At 39.6% G+C, this 23077-nt stretch overlaps 1 protein-coding gene across 1 annotated transcript in view; it reads right to left on the minus strand.

The window, feature by feature from the left end:
• CAP2 (cyclase associated actin cytoskeleton regulatory protein 2) overlaps positions 1-23077 on the minus strand; it is a 69505-nt gene that overhangs the window by 41264 nt on the left and 5164 nt on the right. Inside the window, exons 2-3 of the mRNA XM_065831769.2 lie at positions 14901-15025; positions 10723-10823 (exon numbers count right to left, since the gene is read on the minus strand). Of these exons, the coding sequence (XP_065687841.1) occupies positions 10723-10823; positions 14901-15024 (225 nt within the window). The 5' untranslated portion in view covers position 15025. The remainder of the gene's footprint in view (positions 1-10722; positions 10824-14900; positions 15026-23077) is intronic.

Genomic DNA, 23077 nt, shown 5'->3' on the forward strand with positions numbered 1-23077 from the left:
CAGGCCAGCCGAAGAGACAGTATTTATTTTGTACAGCTACATGGCTGATAGAGATTTTTTTTAAACTGGGCCAAATGCTGAAGAGCCAGTGGCAGTTCTCCAAACTTTTTATACTGAAAAAGGAAAGAAAGAAATTAAAAAAACTTTGTCACCTTTATCCTACTGGTCCATGCAGAAAACAGGGTTGAAATTCTAGTCAAAATTGAAGTAAATGGGAGATTTGCCATTGATTTTGATGGAGCCAGACACCACCCCAGATATTTTCTATTTTCAGACAGATGTATTTGACTACCACCAATCAGCTGTCCTCTATTACTGGGTTTTTTTGTGTGTGTGTTTTTCAGCCTCCATGGCTATGTCTATATTAGGGAATTTTTGCTAAAATTTCTCAGTATTGCTACTGCCTGTCCAGTACCAATGTAAAGTTATATCAGTGCTGTTCTCTCTAGCTGTTTATATCTGCCAGTGTATTAAACACTGTATCATGTAACTGTGCACAGCGCTAGCCAATATTACTGATTTGTTGCCTCAGAGTAGCATTTGTATCTAGGTTAATTAACTTTACCTTTTAGTATGCTTGACTGTGACTTAAACCACTTAGAGCTCATACCTCTTAAAGATCTTTCAATGCTAATGACATAAGACAGATGGATAGAATTGTTTGGGGTGAATTGTTGCTGCCATTTTATTTCTCCATCTGAAACACAAACTGTACAGTTGTGCTGGAGTAAAAGCCACGATAGTAGTTTTTAAATTGATTACAAAATTTTTGCCTTGGATAGAGAATGTACAGGTTCTGCCTCTTTTGCACCAATAACATTTGCCCCAGTATTCCAGAATTTCCTCTGAGTTCTCCCAGGTTTGAATGACATGAATTGTTGAGATTGTTCTCAAGGGATTTTTAGCTTTAAAACCTAATGAATACTGTTTAAATGTCAGCTTTGATAAATAATTATTAATCTTGGTAACAGAAGCAGTCAGTTATTTTGTTCATCTGTCACTGTTTCAAACAGATATAAATATTTGGCTGCAGGACCATTGCATCTACTGATTACTGCCAAGTGAAGTAGTAGGAGATCATATTCTCCCAAAACATCTCTAATAACCTCCACCCACCTGAGAAGCAGAGCAAGTCCAGACCAAAGCTCTTGACTAGCTGATGCTTTCCTGAAGCTCAGGCTGATGCTGTGTCTTCCAGATTCACTAATTCTTCATTAATCTCTTTTACAACAGCCAAAAATCTGCAACTCTCTTGACCTCTGTTCATTTTAACTTCTATGATGTGGAGGTTCAAAAAACTGATGTAGTGTGATGATAGTTAGGGATTCCAGAAGATTCAGCATAGAAAAATACTGAGAATTGTGTGCAAAAATAAATAGTCCACACATTACAGAAGATGTGGTCTATTGAAAATGTTCAAGAATTCAAGTTTGCCATTTACATTGCAGACTGCTGTCTTCTGCAACGAGTCAGCCACCTGACGGAGATTTCAGAGCCATCTCATTGCACAGCAGACAGTCATGGATTTACATTTGAAGTCCTCCACATCAGTAAAGTAAAAGATGCTGTTGGCACATTGCAACACCTGACTTTCCAGTCCCTGGACATCCCCAAAATTGATTGTCAGCTGTGCAGAATTTGTGCTGTCATGTTCTGCCTTCATGGTATGTAATTCGGGTTAACTATAGGAACAAACAGCTGATTAAAACAGCCAAACATTTTAAGAACAAACATTCGAAGAACAAATGGCTTCTCTACAGTGCAAAGTATATATCACTGAAATCTATATTGGCTACCATTATTGGCTGGAGCTTCTAATAATCAAAGACTGTCATAGTATATTTTAACGAGTTTCAGAGTATGAGGAACAGCAAATAATGGTCAGTTGGTCTTGACCTGCCTCCAGTTTGTGCCTAACACTGTGAAAGAATGACATCTCAGAAAAGTATGCAGTTTTCCACAGGAATTAATTTAACCAATGACAGTACGGAAATATCATTTGTGTAACATGTCAAAGCTTATGCCATTGACAAATTGTAATTTTTTTTTAATCAATATCAGGGAGAGGAGATAGAAGGCACCCCAACCAGCACAAGCATTTACGAAGTTACCCACAATCTTGCTGAGAAAGCTCTTATAGCTCTTCATCCTGACTAGCCTGCAAAAGCAAGCAGGTTCTCAAAGAAAGACAAGAAAGGATAACCAGCCCACTTCAAGGATTTCATTAAAGAACAGAAACTACGGTACATTAAAGTTTCACAGGCTTCCAAAGCTGCTAGTTTCTACTGTTGGAGCTACATTCTTTGTCTCTGAAGTCATTACTTCCTTAAATAAATAGGAACCACATACAATGTACTGAAGATATGAAGTCCAACTTCGGCTGTTATCAAGATCAAACATTTTTTAAATTCAGGTTGATTTTTTTTTCTTCCCATGGACATCTGAGTTCAGAATTCTTTGGAGGGCCTGGATGCCCATGTCAAGGAATTATATGTGGAGAGACCTCATTCCCTGAGGAAGGCAAACCTACACGTCCTACGTGGAACAGACCCTGTACAGCAGCACATCAGACAACCAGAGAGATCTTAGGGGCCTGCAGGTCTCATTGTCAGCTGTACAACCACACTTATGCCTGTGCTGGCTGCAGGCACTCCAGCTCCCTCTCTGATGGGCTGCCTTGACCCAGAGATCCACTGCTAAGCAGTCCCACTCTCTACCCCAGCTATTCCCTCAGAAGCCCTTCTCAGTGAAGGTCCAAATCCACGCTGAGGAAATTTCAGAAAAGGCGTTGGGATTTCCCAGGCTTTAGTATGTCTTTCGTGTGTCTTTGATTAAACAAATACAAGTTCCAGGAATTTCAGATGCTTATCTCTGTAAATAAAAAATGTTACAGAGCTTGTTGAGGTATCACTTCATGAATATTCTTCTAGGAGTGTTCACTGGGCACCCTACTAAGGAGCTGATTTCTTGTCTTCCTGTGTCTGACAGATGCCAGATTCCATAGTATAAAGTCTGGAGAACCATCCATTTGTAAGAAATTGCACTGTCTTTAGAGACAGAGCTTGGATAAATAGGTTCTTATACTAAAATGGTTTTGTGTGTGTTCTGCCTCTCACGTACTTGAGGACAACTGGTGACGTTGCCCACCTCATGCTGCAAGCAGCCCCACTGAGCTCCCCTGAAAGCATCTCAAAGGCTGAAAGTGCCAGGATCTGCCTCCTTGTAACCTTGCTTCCGTTTTTATCACCTTGGAAGAATCCCAGACCCCAGCCACAATGAGCTAACACGGAAGCAAGTTCAAAGCTTAAAGCTGACACATCTATAATGATGTTTAAAGTTTCTTCCTACCCAAGCCAGGCTTTCCTTTTCAGAAGTGCTAAATATCAAAAGCATACATTTACTTGGACAGGGAGCCTCAGCCTCTCTCAAAGGCAAGGTGGTTATCTACATGCACAGTGATGTGCTTCAAAAGTAGATTGGACCTAAGGTGTTTTTTTTTAAAACAAAATATGTATTAAAACAACACAAAAAAAAAAAATTCAGCCTCAAAGATCTACTTCAAGACCTCAAACCAATCTTTTTATTACAGCTCTCAGACTTAGAATAAAACATACAATTCAACTTATGAAACAAAACAGCAAAAATTAAATTGGTTTGCAGTTCAGATTAATTAGGGAAATATGTAGTTCTGTTTATGGATGTTAATAGACTAACAGAAGTTAGCAGTGACAGTGACATGGTTTAATCTATCCTAATGGACTCTTCAATATTAATTAATCTGGCCATATTGATCATGCAATTCATACTGGATAAAAAGAGGCAATACACATTTGTGGCCACATTCTACCCTCATCACTCCTGACAGCATTCCTAGCTTATTTAAAACAACATTCAAACCGCACGTCGGTTTCCCTTGTGGCTTAATTCTCATTATTCACTGAACTCCTTTTTACTAGAAACTGACTGAAGAGCCAGATTCTGAGCTCATTGTTTGGATTTTTGCTGACTATAATGAACAGCCTTCTCAGTTTCCAAGCCCAGCATTTCTATACACTCAAAACAGTTGCAACCACCAACTAGCAAAATAAAAGCAGGTCAGGGATGGGCAGGCAGGATGAGTGAAAAGAGTGTGCATGTGCTTTTCAGAAAGAATGAGACTGAAAATTAATAAAAGACTTGCTTATAGCCTGTAGCAACAAATGACATCAATCAAGCATGGGAGATGTATGTCCAAAAACAGGAAAAAAAGAAAAAATAATCATGGATGTGTGTTTCTCAGCTTGAAATAAATGGGCTTAAATAAGGTTACCACTGCAACTTGAAAAATCATAATTATTCACAAGAGAAATAAGAGCCATGACCAATGATGCAAGTAAAGAGAGTTTTTAGTCACAAGAGGTTGAGGCTGATGAGAGAAGCAGGGACACTGTCTCTCTGCTCCTCCATCTTGGTTTTCCTGATGGATCAAGATAGTTTAATTTGGCAGTGGTTCACTGGAAATTACTGCTGTAAGAACCACAGACCTTACTGCTCCAAGGCTGAGTGCCTGAAATGACCCACCACCAATGGCCTCCCAAACCTGGACTGCTCTGAATCAGAAGGCAAAGTAAAAAAGTCGGATTACCTTCTCAAGACTTCCCCATGGACCTTGGATCTGTGCCAGCTCCATGTCTCCAAATCTCCCTCCTAAGTTTCTCCCTGCTTTACGCTGGCAAGTGTCCTACGCTTTGCAACAGGTTCTTTGAGACGCTCTCACACTGTCCTGGTGGCTGCGAGTGTGGCTGATCTGCACACTAAAGCTACTCGTCATTTAGCTAGCTAATTTAGCCATGTAGTTTTATCACCTGATGATTTTTGGTTAAGCTGATGCAGTGGTTTTCAACCTGTGGGACACTCTGGGTCTATACAGTACTTCTCCTGGAAAGACACCAAGAAAAATAGGTTTCCTGTCAATAGATTCAAATTTGCTCTTAAAGGGCTTCAGTGAAAATATTTTAGAGGATAGCAAAATTAGCATGAGCATATAAGGAGTTCGGATTTGGACTTCAAATGGCTGAAAAGATAATGTAGGCCTTGATTAATTGTGCCAATCATTAATTAAGTGAATTGGTAAAACATAGAACTTAAATCTAGCCTGAACACTGGATATTATTCTGGATAGTATTCTGAATTCATCCGGACGAATAAACAGCCCTTCACAATTGTTAATTTTTTTCATATGAGCAAGTTATCTTTTAACATTTTCTTAAGCAAACACAATGGAGTTTTGTTTGGATTCCTATTGCAATAAGGTTTCCCACTCAAATAATTCAGATACATTTTTCCTGGCATCCTTTGGAGATCAGAAAATCCCATTTTAATATGTAACCACATTCAGATATTATCTCTGTTTTTAGGGGACAACAGTTTTAGACCCTTACCCAAAAAATGGTCCCTGATCAACTGCACTACTTTGAAATCAACAGAACTACTTCTGGGTTTAGTCAGGAACTACTCCATATGCAAAGAAGACCCAAGAAAACAGGTTATGAAGAAGGGCTGACAGCCCTGACTGCTTGTGTTTCTGATTTGTTATGCTTCTGACTGAGGGAATGCCATATGGAATGTTCTCATCATATATTCCTATCATCATCGTCCTAAATTTACAGGTGCATGTTTCTTGTGCCAGCAATACACAACTAAATAAATACCCAGTATTGGCCACCATGGCCTGTATTTTTCAATATAATCTGTTCGACTTTTGTCTCTTCCTTGCCTTTGTAAATAAGAAGAAAAGCTAGTGGTATTTACTGCTATGTCAGAGTCAAGAAACTAACAGCCTGATCCAGCTCCCGCCAAAATGAACAGGAAAAACTCCCACTCTTTCAGGGGGTGTTGGTCTAGACTCACAATGAGCAGGTTCTTCATGCTCAGGAGCCATTTCTCAGGAGCCAGGTGTTTTAACGGTCAGGTGCAACCATGTCTGCACACCAATAAATGACGCAATAAATCCTGCTTGTTTTGAAAGCCAGACCCAATGTGTAGGCCATGAGGGAAGTCATCCTTCGGAACAGAGCAATCCAAAGTTGGAAAGCTCCTAAAAATGGTACATTTTTCTGGATTAGGCACTCCGCTACATTGGGTATATTGCATTTCCATCTTTCTTGTCATACTAAAGTGAATGTTCTTTATTGCTTATGTTATGAAATGTCTTGTAGTGCACATACAGAGTGAGACATATAGCTGAGTTAGCATTACAAAATCAACTTTAATATTGATAGATTTCAAAGGCTGCTTTTTTTGGATCATGGATACTTGCTCTTTTTTTACTTTTGGTGGATAGCAGTACTGTTTTCTACACTTAGTCGCTTGCTTTCAGCTGAGTGCATTTTGTACGCTATAAAAATGTTTGTATTTTTATTCTTTTTTATGTATTCTGTTTTTCCCAGTCCTGTGGTAGCTACTTGGTTTGGTGTTTATTTCATGTAGCAGAAAATATCTATCACAGAAATGCAAAGACAGCCTGACAGCAAGCTTCTCTTTGGGCATGTTGACATCATCCTCCTTTCTGAGCTCTAATTCAACACAATGCCTAAAACCGCACAGCCTCTGAGCACAAAAGATGAACACGAGAATACACTTGTGCATTCTGTTGCCCTGTAAGCAAATTGCCTTGTTCATGAGGAATCAGTCAAATAATGGGTTTGATAGTCTATGTTTAGATTAGGTAAGATAAAGTGCAAAAGTGGGTTTTGGTGTATTGCAGACAGCAGCACATCCTGTTCAAAGTTCAGGGCCATGGAAGTCATCGACTAATTCTTCAACATCGCTCACAAGAAAATACAAGATACAGCTATTTCATGTGTAATAACTACTCTTTTTGGAAAAAAATGAGGAAGCTAGGATTTTTTAACTTCACTGACAGGCCAAACCAGAGCTGCACTTTGCAAAGGGCGTATATACCTCATAAAAGATAACTCCTGCTTTCAGTTGTCTGTCTATATTTACATGGACTACGCTTGGAGGAGGAGAATGACATTGCTTTCATGTAATAGACAGTGAAAAGAAACTCTGTGGGTATGTACATACGAACAGTGTCTGTGGGGTGAATGTTCCTTCCCCTGCTCTAGATGGTAACAAATCAGTGCCAGCATACCGAGAACCCCTGCAGACTGGATAATGTGAATTGCTGCTTCGTGCCAGCTTGTTCGAGTAGTCATACATGTAATGAATTGTATCTAAACTCTCTCTCAATAAGTGGAAGGCTAACCAAAAGTCTTTTTATTTCTGAGTTCTCAAAACCCACAATGTAGTTGGTTGTCTGTCTGAGCTCTGCATTTCAGCAGCTGGAAGTGGATGGAAGAGAGGTAGGAAAAAGCATCCATATTTCTATAGTTTTCTTTCCAAGCTAAATAGCTTGGATGAGAGAAGAGGGAACATAACTGAATCACTCAGACAATCTGTTCTTTCAGCTGGTGGGGTTGGGAGGTGAAAAGATTTTTACAAATAAACAATTAAAAAAAAAGGCAAGTATTAGTTTATGTGTTTGACAGGAAGGCTGTAATTCTGCTCTGCTCTGTACCACAGAAAATACTAAAATTTTATGTTATCTGTCCTTCTCTTGTAGAACTAGTACATTCTCTTCTTATCATGATGTCTCATCTGGTACATTATTCAAGCTCAAGCCAAAGTATTCTACCACTTGAGATATTGCATAAACAACGTGAAGAAGCTCATAATAAACACACCACAAAAACCTGCTTCTTGGCCTTCTAAAACTTTGCTTGCTTTGCTTTGACAGGCCGAAGAGCACATCAAACCTGCCTGACCAGCTTCCTCACAGAGGCACAATCTGAAGGCAGACCGTGTCTTCCACAAGCAGCCCTTTTTCATCCTCGGCACACTTTTCTGCAGTGGTGGGTGCACCTGGGCAAAGTGATGGGACTCACATCACATCTCAGTGATCCATCAGTCAGACAGTGCTATCCTATGGGCTGGGTGTGAGAGAATGTGCTATAGACCCACAGTCTGTTTTATACTGCTTTTGAATTTCCCTCATTCTGACAGAAGAATGGTTCAGTGTTGGCACACATGGTGAGCCAGCTTCAGGGCTGTTATAACCTCCAATAGCTGGTGACAGCCTCCAAGACTGTATGTCAGGCCAAAGACATGGCAGCAGTCCTGGCCATACTCTTTCACTTACTTCACGTGTTCTATAGTTACGACATGGACAGTGAAAAGTGTTTTCATAAAATCTGCACCTGTAGGGGACTTTGTATTTCATAGAAATAACCATATAATCACCAGATTTTTATTCTGCAGTGACAGGACAGGAAAAGGATTTAATTTCATCTGTTTAGGAGAATTTGTTTCAAATACACTAAGTAAAAATCCTAGCCATTCTCTCTGTCTTTTAAAAAGTGGTTAGCTTCTTTGATGCAGTTGACCTCAGAGATTCACCACTGCATGTACTGTGATTTGAATGAGAAATTTGCTGCTCTCAAGATTGAGTCTAAGCAGAACTCCTATTTGATAAACTAATCTTTGTAAAATCCACCGTGCTGCTGTGTTTAACAGAGCCAGGAGCCAGCGATTGGTTTTTTTCTTTCTTTCTTTTGTTCTCTTTCAATAGACTATTTAGAGTACAGCATGCTGAAAAGCCAGGAATGAGGCTCCCCAACAGATATTAGTTATGTCTGTGTTCTTCCTTTTGCCAGAAATACAAGCCACACAATCCTTAGAGCAATCAGCACAAAACACATCATGTTAAATCCCTCATTTCTTTAGCATAATATGAAGTTTCTCTTTCTCTCATATTACCATTCTGGTCAGTCAGGTATGTGAGGTTTTTCTAGGCAACAGGTGTTTTTTGAAATAAAATACAACCTTCCCTTCAGTTATTATGTGAAAGACACAGCAGCTGCAAGTATAATGCTGAGGACACATGGTCTATAAGACACCCAGAAGAAAAATACTCCTTGTTCCACTTGTTAAGGTAAAGCACAGATGTTGCTTCAGTGATAAGCATGAGCATAAGGCAACCACAGTCTGCTTCATGTTGTAAATTCAGAATCTAAGATTTCAGAATATTTAATAGGCTGCAATCAGGATCACTGGTTTCTTTATGTAAGGGAAAGTTGTTTATGTCTAATCTCACAGTTCCTAACAAATACTCTTTATCACAGTTTGCATTACACTATAATCAACAATATGCTAGGGACTATCCACAGACTTGGCAGATACGTTATTAATGATCTTTTATATAGATTCAGTAATCAGTATCAAATAATGATAAATGTATAAATTAATACACTTACTGATTTAAACATTTACAGATAGTGTATATTAAAAACATTTTAGTCATTTAGGATGTTAAATGCCATTTTTTTTCTGCTTACTGTTGGTACTAAAGCTAATTCTGTATCTCTCAGATCTAGACTGTTGCGAAATCAATTTCAAAATAAAGGTGTCTAATGAATGTAAAGACCCAGGCTAGAACAGATCTTTTCCAGGGAGCAATTCTCTGCTTAGTCAGGTGGATAATTCCCCCTAGCCCCTCTCTCTATTGATTTTCCCCTGATTTCTTTTAAGAACAAAATACATATATAGTAGCTTACAGTATAAATGTTCAGATGAAAAGGCTTTTTCAAATAAAAAGGAAGTGCAGCATTTTCTCAGAAACACAAAGATCATCTAGAACTGCCCCATCTCCTTAGTCCTTCTGGTTTTCTAGGCTTATCTAGGTCAGAAACTCTACCCTACCAACAAGAACATATAACACCACAGAGAAAACACAGTTCACAGAATAATCCCAGAGTTCTTGCCCTGTTAGTAGACTAGTTACTCTGGTTGTCTTGCAAAATATTTATGCTGGCCTTGCAGCATAAATCCCAGTAGCCTGTAGGACTGCATGTTTTTCTGGCTACACTGTTTGTTATGTGGAGCAGCTGCTGCAGTGAATTGGGAAACACATGGAGAAAGGCCTGATGGAATGGATCTCGAAGGAAAAGCCAAAGGCTTCATGCTCCTGCACATCCAGCTCAAACTGATCCTGGCTCTTTTGTGTGTGGTTTTTTTTTTTTCCAAAATTTGTATTGGTAAGCTGTCAATGAGTCCATATTTGGTCATTTTATCACCACCAGTTTTAGAGAAGACAAGCTTAGAAAATAAAATGAAACAACCAACCTCTGATCACAAGATATTAAAGTTACAAAATAATTTCATAATGAAAATGATAGCGTAGTATTTACTTGCTATGACATGTGGTAAAAAAGGGTAATTTAACTGTCTGACTTACTCATTTTGTAGTTTGCTATGGTGCAATGATGATTATATGTGTTTAGAAGACAACCACAAGAAGTTATCACTGCTGTTTGCTACTGTTTGCTACTCATTTGTTGCTGCTTGTTCTTCATCACGCTCCTGTCATGCAAAGGGCTCAGCAGCCAACAGGACAATTCAAATTGCTTGTGACTGAGAATCTTTATATATTTTGCCTTCTATGGTCTTCAACCTTTGGTGCTGTAGAAGAGGAGCAGTCTCTTCTCTTGAATTCGTACAGCCTTCTGCCCTTCCTGAACCAACGGTCCTCAGTGTATTATGCCAGGTCATTGCCAGTACAAGAACTAATAATTCAGAGTACTGCTATTAAGATTCTCCTCTACTCAGCAGTCAAGGCTGATCATACAGATTCCAAGATTTGTGCGCTTATAACATGAGGAGAAAATCTGTGTAAATACTCACATGCGTCTTCACGTCACCTTCAAGAATCTTGCTGTACCTGAGAAACTCAGCAACACTTCCATTCAGCAGCCTGTCAAAGGCTTCAACATATGGTGCTATGCCTATAGAAGAAGAGCATTCCATTATAATGGGTTCATAAAGTACATAATGCATAGGACATTTCTTTGTAGCAGATGGAGAAGAAATACCATAGAAACAGGGGAAATTGCTGTAACTCAGTTTCTCCCGTACTCATTGATTCGTGAAATCAGTGAAAAAGGATGTATAATGATATTTTTTCTAGAAGTTTTTCTAGAAAGAAAAAAAAAAAAACACCAAAAAACCAAAAACCTGATCTGGTAGAACTTGGCTAGGAATATGAAGAGAATTTACTCTATAAAGTAGCAGGAAGCCTCATTTGTCTTCTAAGAACAGGTGCTAAAATTAACATTTCTTGGCCCTTCAAAGGTCTAGTGGCCTGATAAGCATTATTGTCTTAATAAAATTCTACTGTTGTTCATAAAACAAATATTATCCCCTAAAAAGAATCTGCACTGTACTGAACAACTATTTTTATTCAACCTACCCATTCCTGAAGATCTTAGTATTGTTTGGTGGCTTTTAATAACAAGCAATTCGATTTCCAGTAAGATACAGTCTTAGAATCTGTTGACAGTGGATTAATGCAGTGAGATGTAGCTTTGTAATCTCCTTATTTTGTTGTCTGACCTTGCAAAACTGCCACTGGATAAAGAAAGCTCAAACGAGCCTTCTAGATGACACATCCTGTTGACTATATATATATATGCTACACATTCTAACAGAGGAATAAAAATGCTATTCTCTATATGGTATACAGAGCAGTTTCCTGATAATGTGGACAATCAGAAAGTGCAGATTAGACTCAGGTTGTTATACACCTGGCTTCTAAAATGGCTCTATGTGGCACCTTTTAAAACAGCAAAAGTAATCTTTCCTTGGATGCTTTCCAGCCCTCCCTTTACTCCCTGACATATCCTCATGGTTCATATATGCCTCAGAACCTTTGCCAGGTCCAAACATGAGCAACACACATGTGAATTTATGGCATCTGTAGGATCTGAGAGACCAAGGTTAAAATTCTTCCCAGCCTCTTTCCCTCATTAACGAAGCCTGAAGATTTCTCTGAAGAGGTACCAGGCTTTCCCCAGAGTTTGCTTTAACCTTTTAGCACTATATGAGAATTGTGTCCAAATTCATAATCTTGAAAGCCCTTTTTATTCCGTAAGAGTCATCTGGCTCCTTGACAGAAAAAAAGAAAGGCCCCAGCAATGGGAGTTTGCAATGGCCTGTGTGAAAAAAAAAAAAAAAAAGGTAGTTGGCCAGCTAGGCAGGATTTCAAGGCCTCTTTTGTGCTCTTGATGTCACTCACCTTTAATTCTGAGGAATTTCTGGGCTTTCTTCCATATTGAGTGTTTGTGTGTAAACCCCTAAATGACCTCGTGTACAAAAGGTTTTAGTTGGGGAGATGCTTTCCAAACCCCATTTATGTTCTTTGTAAAAATGTGTGTATGTCTCCAAGAGAATCATTGTAACCTTTTACTTTAGATCAGAGTTTTAAATAGCAGTTCACCAAATGGCAATTGTCTTATGCAAAACTAGAAGGCAACTAGTCTATTTTTCACTATTCAATACATCTAACACCCAGGACCATTGGCTAGATTTTGCCGTGGGCTCTGCAGAGCAATTGAATGTTTTGTTTGTAATCCTGCTGTTGTAATGCCATTTAGGAAAACAGTAAAGGTTCAGTTCCCCCATCTTCCTAAATATTTTGTTGGTTCTGAAAAAGTATTAATTGAAAAGCCAAGGCTATTTTTTTGTAATAACTCTAATTATGGAATGGTCTTCCAGGGGAAGGGGTCATGGTAGAAGAAAGCAATAGAAGTCCATTTCCACTAGAGACTTTAAAAAAGTGACACTGGCTGAGTGTCAGTTTTAAAGGAGGGGAAAAAACAAAAGAGACCTATGCTGTAAGATTGTCAACTCTGCAGTTGCTGTGAAGTTTAAGTGAACCTCTGCAGGAACACAAAACCAGAGGCACACAGAATGATGCTTGTGGCACTATAGGCATATCAGTCGCCCAAACTGAAGATCTGGTACAGTCTTTCCTAACTGCATCATTCAAAAGCAAATTCCTGAGTCCCTGTGTGAGACAGCTCCGCCAGGAGATGTGGCGCAGGCTGGCAAAGTGCCCCATGGCACCGCTCAGCTCAGCTTCTTGCTGCAGCCTCCCTGCGGGTGCGTTTTATCATCTCGCTCTGACCAGGCCTGTCAGATGGTTTCTTCTAGGGATCTGTTGGGGTTTTAAGGCCCTGCTTCCCTGGGGGGTGAATCTTTTCACCTCCCTGAGCTCTGAGGTCAGGCCAAGGGTACAGCAGTTGTCATGGAAGTACCTCACATGGTGGGTTCGTCTCCCCTTCTGAAAGCAGCCCTGGTTCTGCAATACTGAGATCTGGATTAATACAGAGATGCACCTAAATTGATTCATTATAGCATTGAAGCCTGTATTTTTTAAAAATGTAGATTCACAGTATCACAGTATCACAGTATCACAGTATGTTAGGGATTGGAAGGGACCTCAAAAGATCATCTAGTCCAATCCCCCTGCTGGAGCAGGAACGCCTAGGTGAGGTCGCACAGGAATGTGTCCAGGCGGGCTTTGAATGTCTCCAGGGAAGGAGACTCCACAACCTCCCTGGGTAACCTGTTCCAGTGCTCTGTTACCCTCACTGAGAAGAAGTTCTTTCTCAATTTTAAGTGGAACCTCTTGTGTTCCAGCTTGATCCCATTGCCCCTTGTCCTATCATTGTTTGCCACTGAGAAGAGCCCGACTCCATCCTCGTGGCACTCACCCTTTATATATTTATAAACATTAATAAGGTCACCCCTCAGTCTCCTCCAAACTAAAGATTCCCCAGTAGTAATTTGTTTGTCAATTTGTACATGGATCGTGTTTCTCCATGACTTTCCTACAGTTTGCCAGCTGTCTAAGTTTTCTCCGGACTGTAAGCATTTTATTCCCGAAGTTCCCTGTGACTGGCAAACTCATCTGCCACGGGAGCCTGCTGGAAGACGCTCCCTTCCTGCCATAAAACCACGCTGCTCTCAGTCAGCTGCTGCACAGCAGCTGCCAGCGTGGGGGCCCACAGCATCCATGGCTATGGGGAAGGTCCCTCAGATGTGTTGTGAAGAAGGGCTGGCACACAGGGACAATAAAGCAGCTGACATACGCTGACTTGCTCCTGTGGCAGTGAGGAGGCTGCCTGCAGCTTTCTGCTGGTTCTGAAGTTTTTGTGCAGCAACTGAGTCCATGCTGGGATGTGCAGGAAAAGGGCCAAGGAATACAGAAAGCAAAGGACATGAAGCGAATAAAGGGATATTTGTCAGGGTTCTGGGTGAAAAAACAAGCTCTGGAGAAAGGAAAGGGCACCTCTATTCAATCAACATTAGAACTGCCACATTTGTAAGGTTATGTATCCTGTACATTTCAGGAAAAACAGGAAAATTAAGGAGCGAAAAAATAAGATTTGGTCGATTTATGTGAATAAGTGAAGACAGGCTTTTTTTGTGTATTCTCCAATGTGGTGCTTTGGAGATCTGCTTGAAAAGGGAGAGCTCAAGAGATAACAACGTAAGGCCATGGATGTGTGGCAGCCTTTAGTGAGCAAATGCTTACGAACAAACTTGTATTTGATTAAGGATATTAAACAAGTGAATGAAGTAGGTCCACACCGTGAAATTCAGAGACGTGGCAAATAAACTCAATGTTTATATTGCTGACTTCTTCAGGAGTATTTATGCTGTAAATTTTGGGTATGTCTCAGTTCTTCTACTAGTTGGGCTCAAGCAGACATTTTCAGCTGGTGAGTTATCTACAACAATATAAATGCTGAAATGGAAAGAGTGATACAGCTTGAAATATGGACAGTATATTTAAGAGACTAGTCAAATCTTGATTTTTCTAGGCTATATTGATTTAGAATTATGCTTACGACCAAGCTTGTCACACGACATTTCTCCATTCGTTTTTTAAAATCCTACTTTCTCTTGACACAGAATTCATAAGTGGTGGGATTGCACTCCCTCTTAGAAGATGAACATGTGTGCTACTTGAATTTTTTTTAATAACAAAGATGGTACTTTAAAAAGAACAGACTTACTTCCATTGACTCCATTGATGGCATCACACTCCATTCCAGCAGATCTGTGTGAATCTGAAAATAATGATTCGAGTCGAGTCACTGCTTTCTCCAGTCTCTCCATCAAACCATGAGTCTCTGCCATTCTGAAAAAAAAAGTCATCAAGGACAGAAACAGTGTTAGACCCCTCTGAGTAAAGCCCATACTTCACTTCATGTTCATCTCGTGTTCATGTTCATCTTCTGTTCATCTCATGCCTTTATCTTTTATCAGCTTTTATGGTAAGACTCGTATATTTAGGTATTGTCTTTCTGGCATATAAACAGTTGCAGTGAAACAGCTGACATACGGTAACTTGCTGCTTTGTCAAACAGGGAATATGATCAGCACTCAGCCCTGGTTTTTCCTTGTAAACAGCAGATTCAAATCACTGCTAGCATGGCTTTAGACAGACTATATGCACACAATTTATGACAAGTGTACGCGTATGCTCCCAATCAGATATTGAGAAGACTGAAATATTTATAACTGTAATTGGTAAAAACTTATGCCTACAATGATTTGCATCAGCCATTTACAGAGGCAAAAGTACAGACCCAATCAATACTTGACTGAAAGCCAGACTTTAAATGTATACTTCCTGATTTTTTAAAAGGTACATTCTGAAATTTGCCTTAGCCTTTTATACTTTGTAGTAAGACTGAGCCACTTTATTGAAGACTACACAAGAAGCCAAGAAGGTCTTCTGTTTATTCTTCTGATATGATTTCCCATTACTTATCTTTTTCTTACAAAAGTACCTGATGTGAATCAGGATTTCCCAAGTTTTTTAAATCAAGCAATAATTAACCTTTGGAGGGAAGAAAAAAATCTAGGGGCCTGCTTGTGCGGTACTGCTACAGTGCTTTTAATTTAAAATGAAATAGCAATTACGTTAAATTTTTAACAACTTGGACATTACCTTCTTTCCCCACAATGTGATTATCTGCTTCCCTACATGTGAGGAAGTGTAGGCATTGACATTTTTGAATACTGGCCAATGTTTCAGGGAACATGGTGCTATACACACCTCATACTGAGAAACGGTTATATAAGCAAAGACAAAGCTATGTTTAAGTCCCCTATCAATATAACATGTCTAATGTACACTTTCCTCACTTAAAGGTTGTGCGTGTTTTATTCTGCTAAGCAACATACAGTAAGGGGGGTGACCTATGGCTCTTGATTAACATGATCCTCCAGCTCAGCTTCCCCACGAGGGGTACGTCCCCTGCCCAGGGCTGTGCAGGAGTAGGGGCGCAGGGGGAACTCACTTGCAGACCAGAAAGGTTAGGCATACCTGGAATATATGTGTATTAGTTCCTAATGAACAGCCTGCTAAAAGCGCCAGTATTTCAGAGATACCAAAGTGCAACAGGAGATTCCAATAAACTCCGTAATGCTGTGCAGCGTGGGCAACCAAAACAAACAACCCTGCTTCAGTGTCCCCTACCCGAGGGAGAAGGTCTAAATGTTATCATTAAAAAGTAAATTAACATGGAAAGAAGGTTTGATTTACAAATTATTATGAATATTTCTTATGAATAAAAATAATAAATGTTTTTATTCTTAAAATTTAAGTGCGAGAGCAGATCAGCTACTAGGACAGTGGAAGCACATTCAGAGCTCTTGTGCCGAGTCATCCTCCCTGTCAAACAAGGTGGGACCTTCAGACTCTACCCTATAAATATAATGAGGTTTGTGTTTGACCTAAAAGTGAAGCAGAAGATTTTACAGTGAGAAACACTGGGGAGAACCATTCTCATGAGAAAGTCTTGTCTGGAGTTTATGGGCTTTTCCTATTTACATTAAATAAAAAAGCAAACCCCCAACAGAGGATGACATTGGACAGTGTGCATATAAAGACTGTCAAAATTCAGAGGGCCTCTCTGCTTATGCTGAAAATGCGCACTATTCTGTTTGAAAAATCAATGAATTAAAAAAAAAAAGCTTAACTTTTTGTAAGGTTACAAGTATCTTGGCAGCTATGAGATCAAAGGTATCAGGAGAGCCTCTGAAATCTGCAAATTATTTTAAGAATATTAAACATTTTCTTAAAACAAAGCACTGTTAATCTTCAAAAATATCATGGATGTATTCTTTTCGCATTTTACCCTGCTACATAAAAGCCTAAAATGGTGTCTGTTTTAAAAGTTATGTTTTAAACTAGTCTAAATTTAGGCCGGTCTAATACAGCATACTAACAGTCAACAGTATTTTAAAGTCTATTTCCAGTATAGTTACTGTTTGTCTTTATTTGAAGACACAGTCTGGTAGGTTTGGGTTTTTTTTAATTTGCCTTAAAATCTTCCTTAATGACACATACAGATTTCTTTTGAAGACCCATTGCTTTTTGATCTCTTCAGCCTGATTTTGCCTGTGGAAGGACCCAATTGTTTGACTACAAACCAGATGTATCTGACTGCACACACTTGGAGGTCCGAGGAACCTCATAAATGAACAGAGGTGATAAGACTTGTAATGTTCTACCCAACAAATTGCCCTCTGTAAAATGCTAAGAATATGGACTACAGTGTTATCAAGGGAACAACCCAAATCAATAACTCTACGAACATTTTAATGCAACACTTTCCAACTGCAACACAGTCTTTTGCTCACTATATTCTTCATGACTTATTCTATTCCCGTTAGCTAGAGAACTACCATGTTGTTCTTCCAAAAGCAGCTATCACCAGTGAGGCAATCACAGAATAATACATTGTTATAGTCTTGTTAGACAGATGTAGGAACTCCTTTAACCATAAAATTAGGGATGCCAGGTTTTAATTGTTTTTATAAGGAATGTTACACTTAAGAACTCCTCATCCATTATCTTTACACTGAACCTACCTTTTTATCTGTGTACTTATATACTAATGCCTACATAGTATTTGTATCTATATTTAGACATGTGTGTGCACGTAAGTATCTACACAGGGATGCATCATGTATGAGTAAAGTGCAAGTATACTTTGACGTTACACTACAAGAGCAAATCAGTTGTATATGTAATAACCTTACATTTACACTACACTTCACCATCAGTGGACTAGGTATCTATCTTACAAACAAGGCTGGAATTAATGTTACTGTTCTGAAGACTCCACCAAGCAATAGCATAACATCTCTTCATCCGTTCTTACTCTACACATTGACATCTTTGCCTGTATTTAGGATTCATGTATTTAGCTCATACTATGACAACTTTCAGCATTTTTCTTGGCCTATATTCAGCTGTTCATCTGATTACTTATCATTCCACACTGCACCCTGCGTGGTCAAACCAACATCGCAAAGCCGCAGCTCAAAAGGAGTCAGAACACAAACGGCACAGCTTGAATCTGTGAAGATACTGTCTGTGCAATATAGCATCAGAGCTTATATTATAAATAAACAATAAAACTGTCTACTTACACTGCCAAATAAAATAATTGCATATTAATGAAGAGAGGATGTAAATACATCTATGGGGTGCTTCCACTCCCATAAAGCAAATTTTTATATCAAGACAGATTCTCTATCTCACCTCTACTAAGATTTTAATTAAAGCTTTGATCTTCAAGTGGATTATTTGGGTTAATCATATATCTTTTCCTGGAGTACATGCTGACCACCTATAAGGAGTGAAAACAAACAGTGCTTCAACTTCCATGTAATCCTGTATCCAGTTGCTCTCTTGGTGGAGAAGTACACTGTCCTTCATGGAAAATAAGGTCGACCAAGAGCCAGGAAAGGTGTTAATCCACATCTACTGACAATCATTTAAATGTTGACACTGTTAACTGTCTCTTGTGCACAAAAAATAAGACGGAGGATCCACAGATCTGCCCTGTTTACTGTTAGTGATATTTTTGGGGGAGTGCTAAGGGCATGTGCTAATACTACCATCTGCCGTTTCTTCCCCAAAAGAAGTGAGGCCAAAACCAGGTAGAACATGCTGAAGAGCAAAAAGCAGATCTCTTTTTATAGGCAGGCCTTGGGAGAATATCACTGATTTTCTCCCCATTTTTACAACTCTTTCGAGGCACCATTTATCTTTTATCAAGGGAAAAAAACTTGCCTGTAGACGAAAAATCCCTGACATACTCATCCCAAATAGCAGTCAAACTGGAAGCCAAAACACACAATCACTATTCCTGTTATCATATGTGACTTACAACAGAGGACCATATTGCTCTATCTCAAGAAGAAACAAGCTGTCATGAGCCCACTGAGAAAAGCAGTATACAGGGTGTTTCAAAAAGATGGACCCAATTTGATATCTATTTGCTTTGAAATTGGGTCCATCTTTTTTAAACACCCCGTAGTAGCATAAGGTGAAAAAACAAACATGATGACTATCAGGCATGTAAAAATGGCAGTTTTGAACACAGAAATGGTGCCACCCTGTAAAGTATTTAATTATTATGACAAACACGAGCAAGAGATAGTATGAAGTTCCACAGGTGCTTTTATTTCCTAGCACTCTTAATATAGAAGAAAAAGAAGTGCCCTGTTTTGTTGTTGTTGTTGGGTTGTTTTGTTTGTTGGTTTTGGTTTGGTTTGGGTTTTTTTTCCCCCTAAGTACCAGTCCTTCTAAATCCACTTAGCATGTGAAAAATTAAGTCAGGTCTCACTTGTGCTCATCATCTGAGATGCTACAGGTCAGATTTTGCTTATCCTCTCTATGGCAAAAAAGGGCAGGTGCCTAGAACAGTATACAAGCAGGAATGTGGCATTTTAACTGTACTTGACATTTCTACACTGCTTGGAAAATGTCAGTCTTACTGACTGTATAGCAGCCTGCACATCTGCTATTTCTCATAGTCTTTTAATAAATTGCTACTGAGATCTGAAATAAAATACACAAAGACCTAGATTGCCAACTGGCATTATCAGAGAGCCAGTCTTGAATATTTTATAGATCCAAAGTACTGTGTCCTCTAAGAGTTCTTCTGTACAATATATACATCAAGGGAGGGGAAGTGCATACACGTTCCTGATCATCCCCTCAAATTACAGCTTCTGGCACTTCATTTCTGAATAAACATTCGACTTGAGCCTGAAATGGCTCACTTCCCTACATACCATTCAAACACATGGACCAACTCCAGGCTGTGTTGAGCGGGTGGTCATTTTGCCACCTTTGGCATCAGACGCAAATTCCTGCTGCACCCCATTCTGGTCCAGACAGTGAAAACCCACTGGCCTGGGGTCTTGGGGTTTCTCATTCCCAGGCAGAGCTCTGAAGCAGCCTGGTGCTGCCTGAGTGGTAACAAGGAGCCCCTGAAGCCGTTTGGGTTACTACCATAAAAGATTTTGGGTGGAGATTGCAAAGCAAGGGAGTATTGGTTAGAAGAAAGTGTGTGTTGGTAGACAGAAACATGACCTTGTATGGTTTGTGTTTTGTTTCCCATTAGCTGTATTGGAGGAATGTAAACAGAGGCTTGTCAAACTGATCGTCAAATTGCATTAAACCAGAAGACCTCTCAGTATAGCTCTGTGTGAGGAGAATGATTCAGGGTTCAAATCAGAGCTTTTGGTGACCCATTTTTCTTGTTTTGTCCCTAGATCACAGTATCACAGTATCACAGTATCACAGTATGTTTGGGATTGGAAGGGACCTCAAAAGATCATCTAGTCCAATCCCCCTGCTGGAGCAGGAACGCCTAGGTGAGGTCGCACAGGAATGTGTCCAGGCGGGCTTTGAATGTCTCCAGGGAAGGAGACTCCACAACCTCCCTGGGTAGCCTGTTCCAGTGCTCTGTTACCCTCACTGAGAAGAAGTTCTTTCTCAAATTTAAGTGGAACCTCTTGTGTTCCAGCTTGATCCCATTGCCCCTTGTCCTATCATTGTTTGCCACTGAGAAGAGCCTGACTCCATCCTCATGGCACTCACCCTTTATATATTTATAAACATTAATAAGGTCACCCCTCAGTCTCCTCTTCTCCAAACTAAAGAGCCCCAGCTCCCTCAGCCTTTCTTCATAAGGGAGATGCTCCACTCCCTTAATCATCTTTGTTGCCCTACGCTGGACCCTCTCCAGCAGTTCCCTGTCCTTCTTGAACTGAGGGGCCCAGAACTGAACACAATATTCCAGATGGGGTCTCACCAGGGCGGAGTAGAGGGGAAGGAGGACCTCTCTCGATCTACTGACCACCCCCCTTGTAATACACCCAAGGATGCCATTAGCCTTCCTGGCCACAAGGGCACAGTGCTGGCTCATGGTCATCCTGTTGTCCACCAGGACCCCCAGGTCCCTTTCCCCTACACTGCTCTCTAATAGGTCATGCCCCAACCTATACTGGAACTTGGGATTGTTCCTGCCCAGATGCAGGACTCTACACTTTCCCTTGTTAAATTCCATCAGATTATCCCCCGCCCAACTCTCCAGCCTGTCCAGGTCCCGCTGGATGGCGGCACAGCCTGCTACAAGCTCCTTTGGAAGCAATGCTTAAGTATAAAGAATTATTATTATTTTTTTAATCATAGGAAAAGATAGAATCTTGTATATCTAACAGTATTAGAATTTTGACAATTTTTTGTTTACTTGTTTTGTTTTGTTATAATGGACAAGTGTTACACCTGGAATAGCAAAATGACAAAAATGTCTGCATGACTTCTGCTTTTTGTAGATGGATGTGCCATTCTGACAGATAAGTTAGTCTGAAGTCTTGGCTGGCTCTAGTGTACTCATAAGAAAATATTTCTGTCTATAGTTCAATACATGTGTTAAAACCACTGCTGTGCTATGAATGAATCCTCTATTGCTGTGCACAAGAGTGTGCTAGCTAAATTCTCTCATCTGTGGACTTCTCTCTTTGGCATACCCTCTATGTTTTTAAAGTGTTATTTATTTATAAGCAAAAAATATTTTTGTGTAGAAGAGGAAAAAGCAGGTTTGTGATGAATCTCTCCCATTTAACCTATGGTCTTTTTTCCTTTGTCTGGCTTTATGCTGTTGGTACCAGAAAGCAGACTTTTCTATTCTTTCCATTCTAGCTCTTCCTCTGCTTCTCTGCCTCTCAGTGATCAGGCTGCTGTCTACAAAAACATGCAGGAAAGGAATGGAGGCATTTTTGTATTACAAAACTGCTTTGTAAAACAATCTCTATTTTCATAAGTACTCCTAAGACTGTTGATGCATTTTGGATTTCTTATCTCATCCCTGTTTAGTCCCATAATTATGGGTGAGCAACTGAACACATCAAGCTGTGTGTCTACAAGTCAGTATAATAATAGCATGGACTGTGGTTAGGCCTCAGGTAATTTAATATGAATTATTTAAAATATGTCATGTGTTAATGTATGTGCTTAGTATCTCCCGGAATATCAGTTCACTTTCTAATTATATGTAAATTCTGTGAAGAGCTCCTATCCTTTGCTGAATAATTTTGACTGTCTTATCAATTTTGTGATCACAAAGAAAAAGTTCATTATTTAATGATATACTGAAGCAGTCAAGACTTGACAGTCTGTGTAAGCATGATTGACTCAAAATAACCAAGGCAACCCAGTTTCTAAGTACATTCTCCTATTCTTTTTATGCTCCCTTTTTATGTCACCACTGCTCATGGTCTTTTGTCTTGGTTTATTTTATTCTCTCCCTCCAATGAAGTGTAAGAGTTTTAGTGTCTCTCCAATCAACAGAAACGCAATGTTCTTAGCCACCTCATTTACTATGTATTAGTGTGGTGCTCTTCATGTAATCAAGCATCCTAAAGGTCTTACCAGCCATTTAATTACCTGTCACAAGTCCAATTACTGTATGTAACCAGGCTGCCTTGCTGAACCGAGAAAATACTGCATGCAAGGCATTGATTTTATTTAAGTGCTTCATTTCAGTTCATAATAACTGAACACTAAGATTCTTTATACTACGGTTCCAGACAAATTGAATTTGCACTGTCTGCAAGGGGAAACTCCACAAAGTACACACCCTTATGGCATGTTTCAGTACTTCTGGGATGTGAAAGGAGAAAAGCAAAGGGGAAAGCTTAAAACTAAGCAGATAGTGTTGCAAGCTGTAAAAAACACGAACTATGAAAAGACTTCTGCAGAAAAGATGAGACTAGAGTTATTCAGTACCAAGGTTAGTAACGGTTTTGTTTGCCAAGAGGGTGGCCTTCCATAGAATCATAGAATGCCCTGAGTTGGAAGGGACCCCCAAGGATCATC

This window comes from Patagioenas fasciata, chromosome 2 (genome assembly GCF_037038585.1).
Source record: "Patagioenas fasciata isolate bPatFas1 chromosome 2, bPatFas1.hap1, whole genome shotgun sequence".
NCBI classification, from domain to species: domain Eukaryota; kingdom Metazoa; phylum Chordata; class Aves; order Columbiformes; family Columbidae; genus Patagioenas; species Patagioenas fasciata.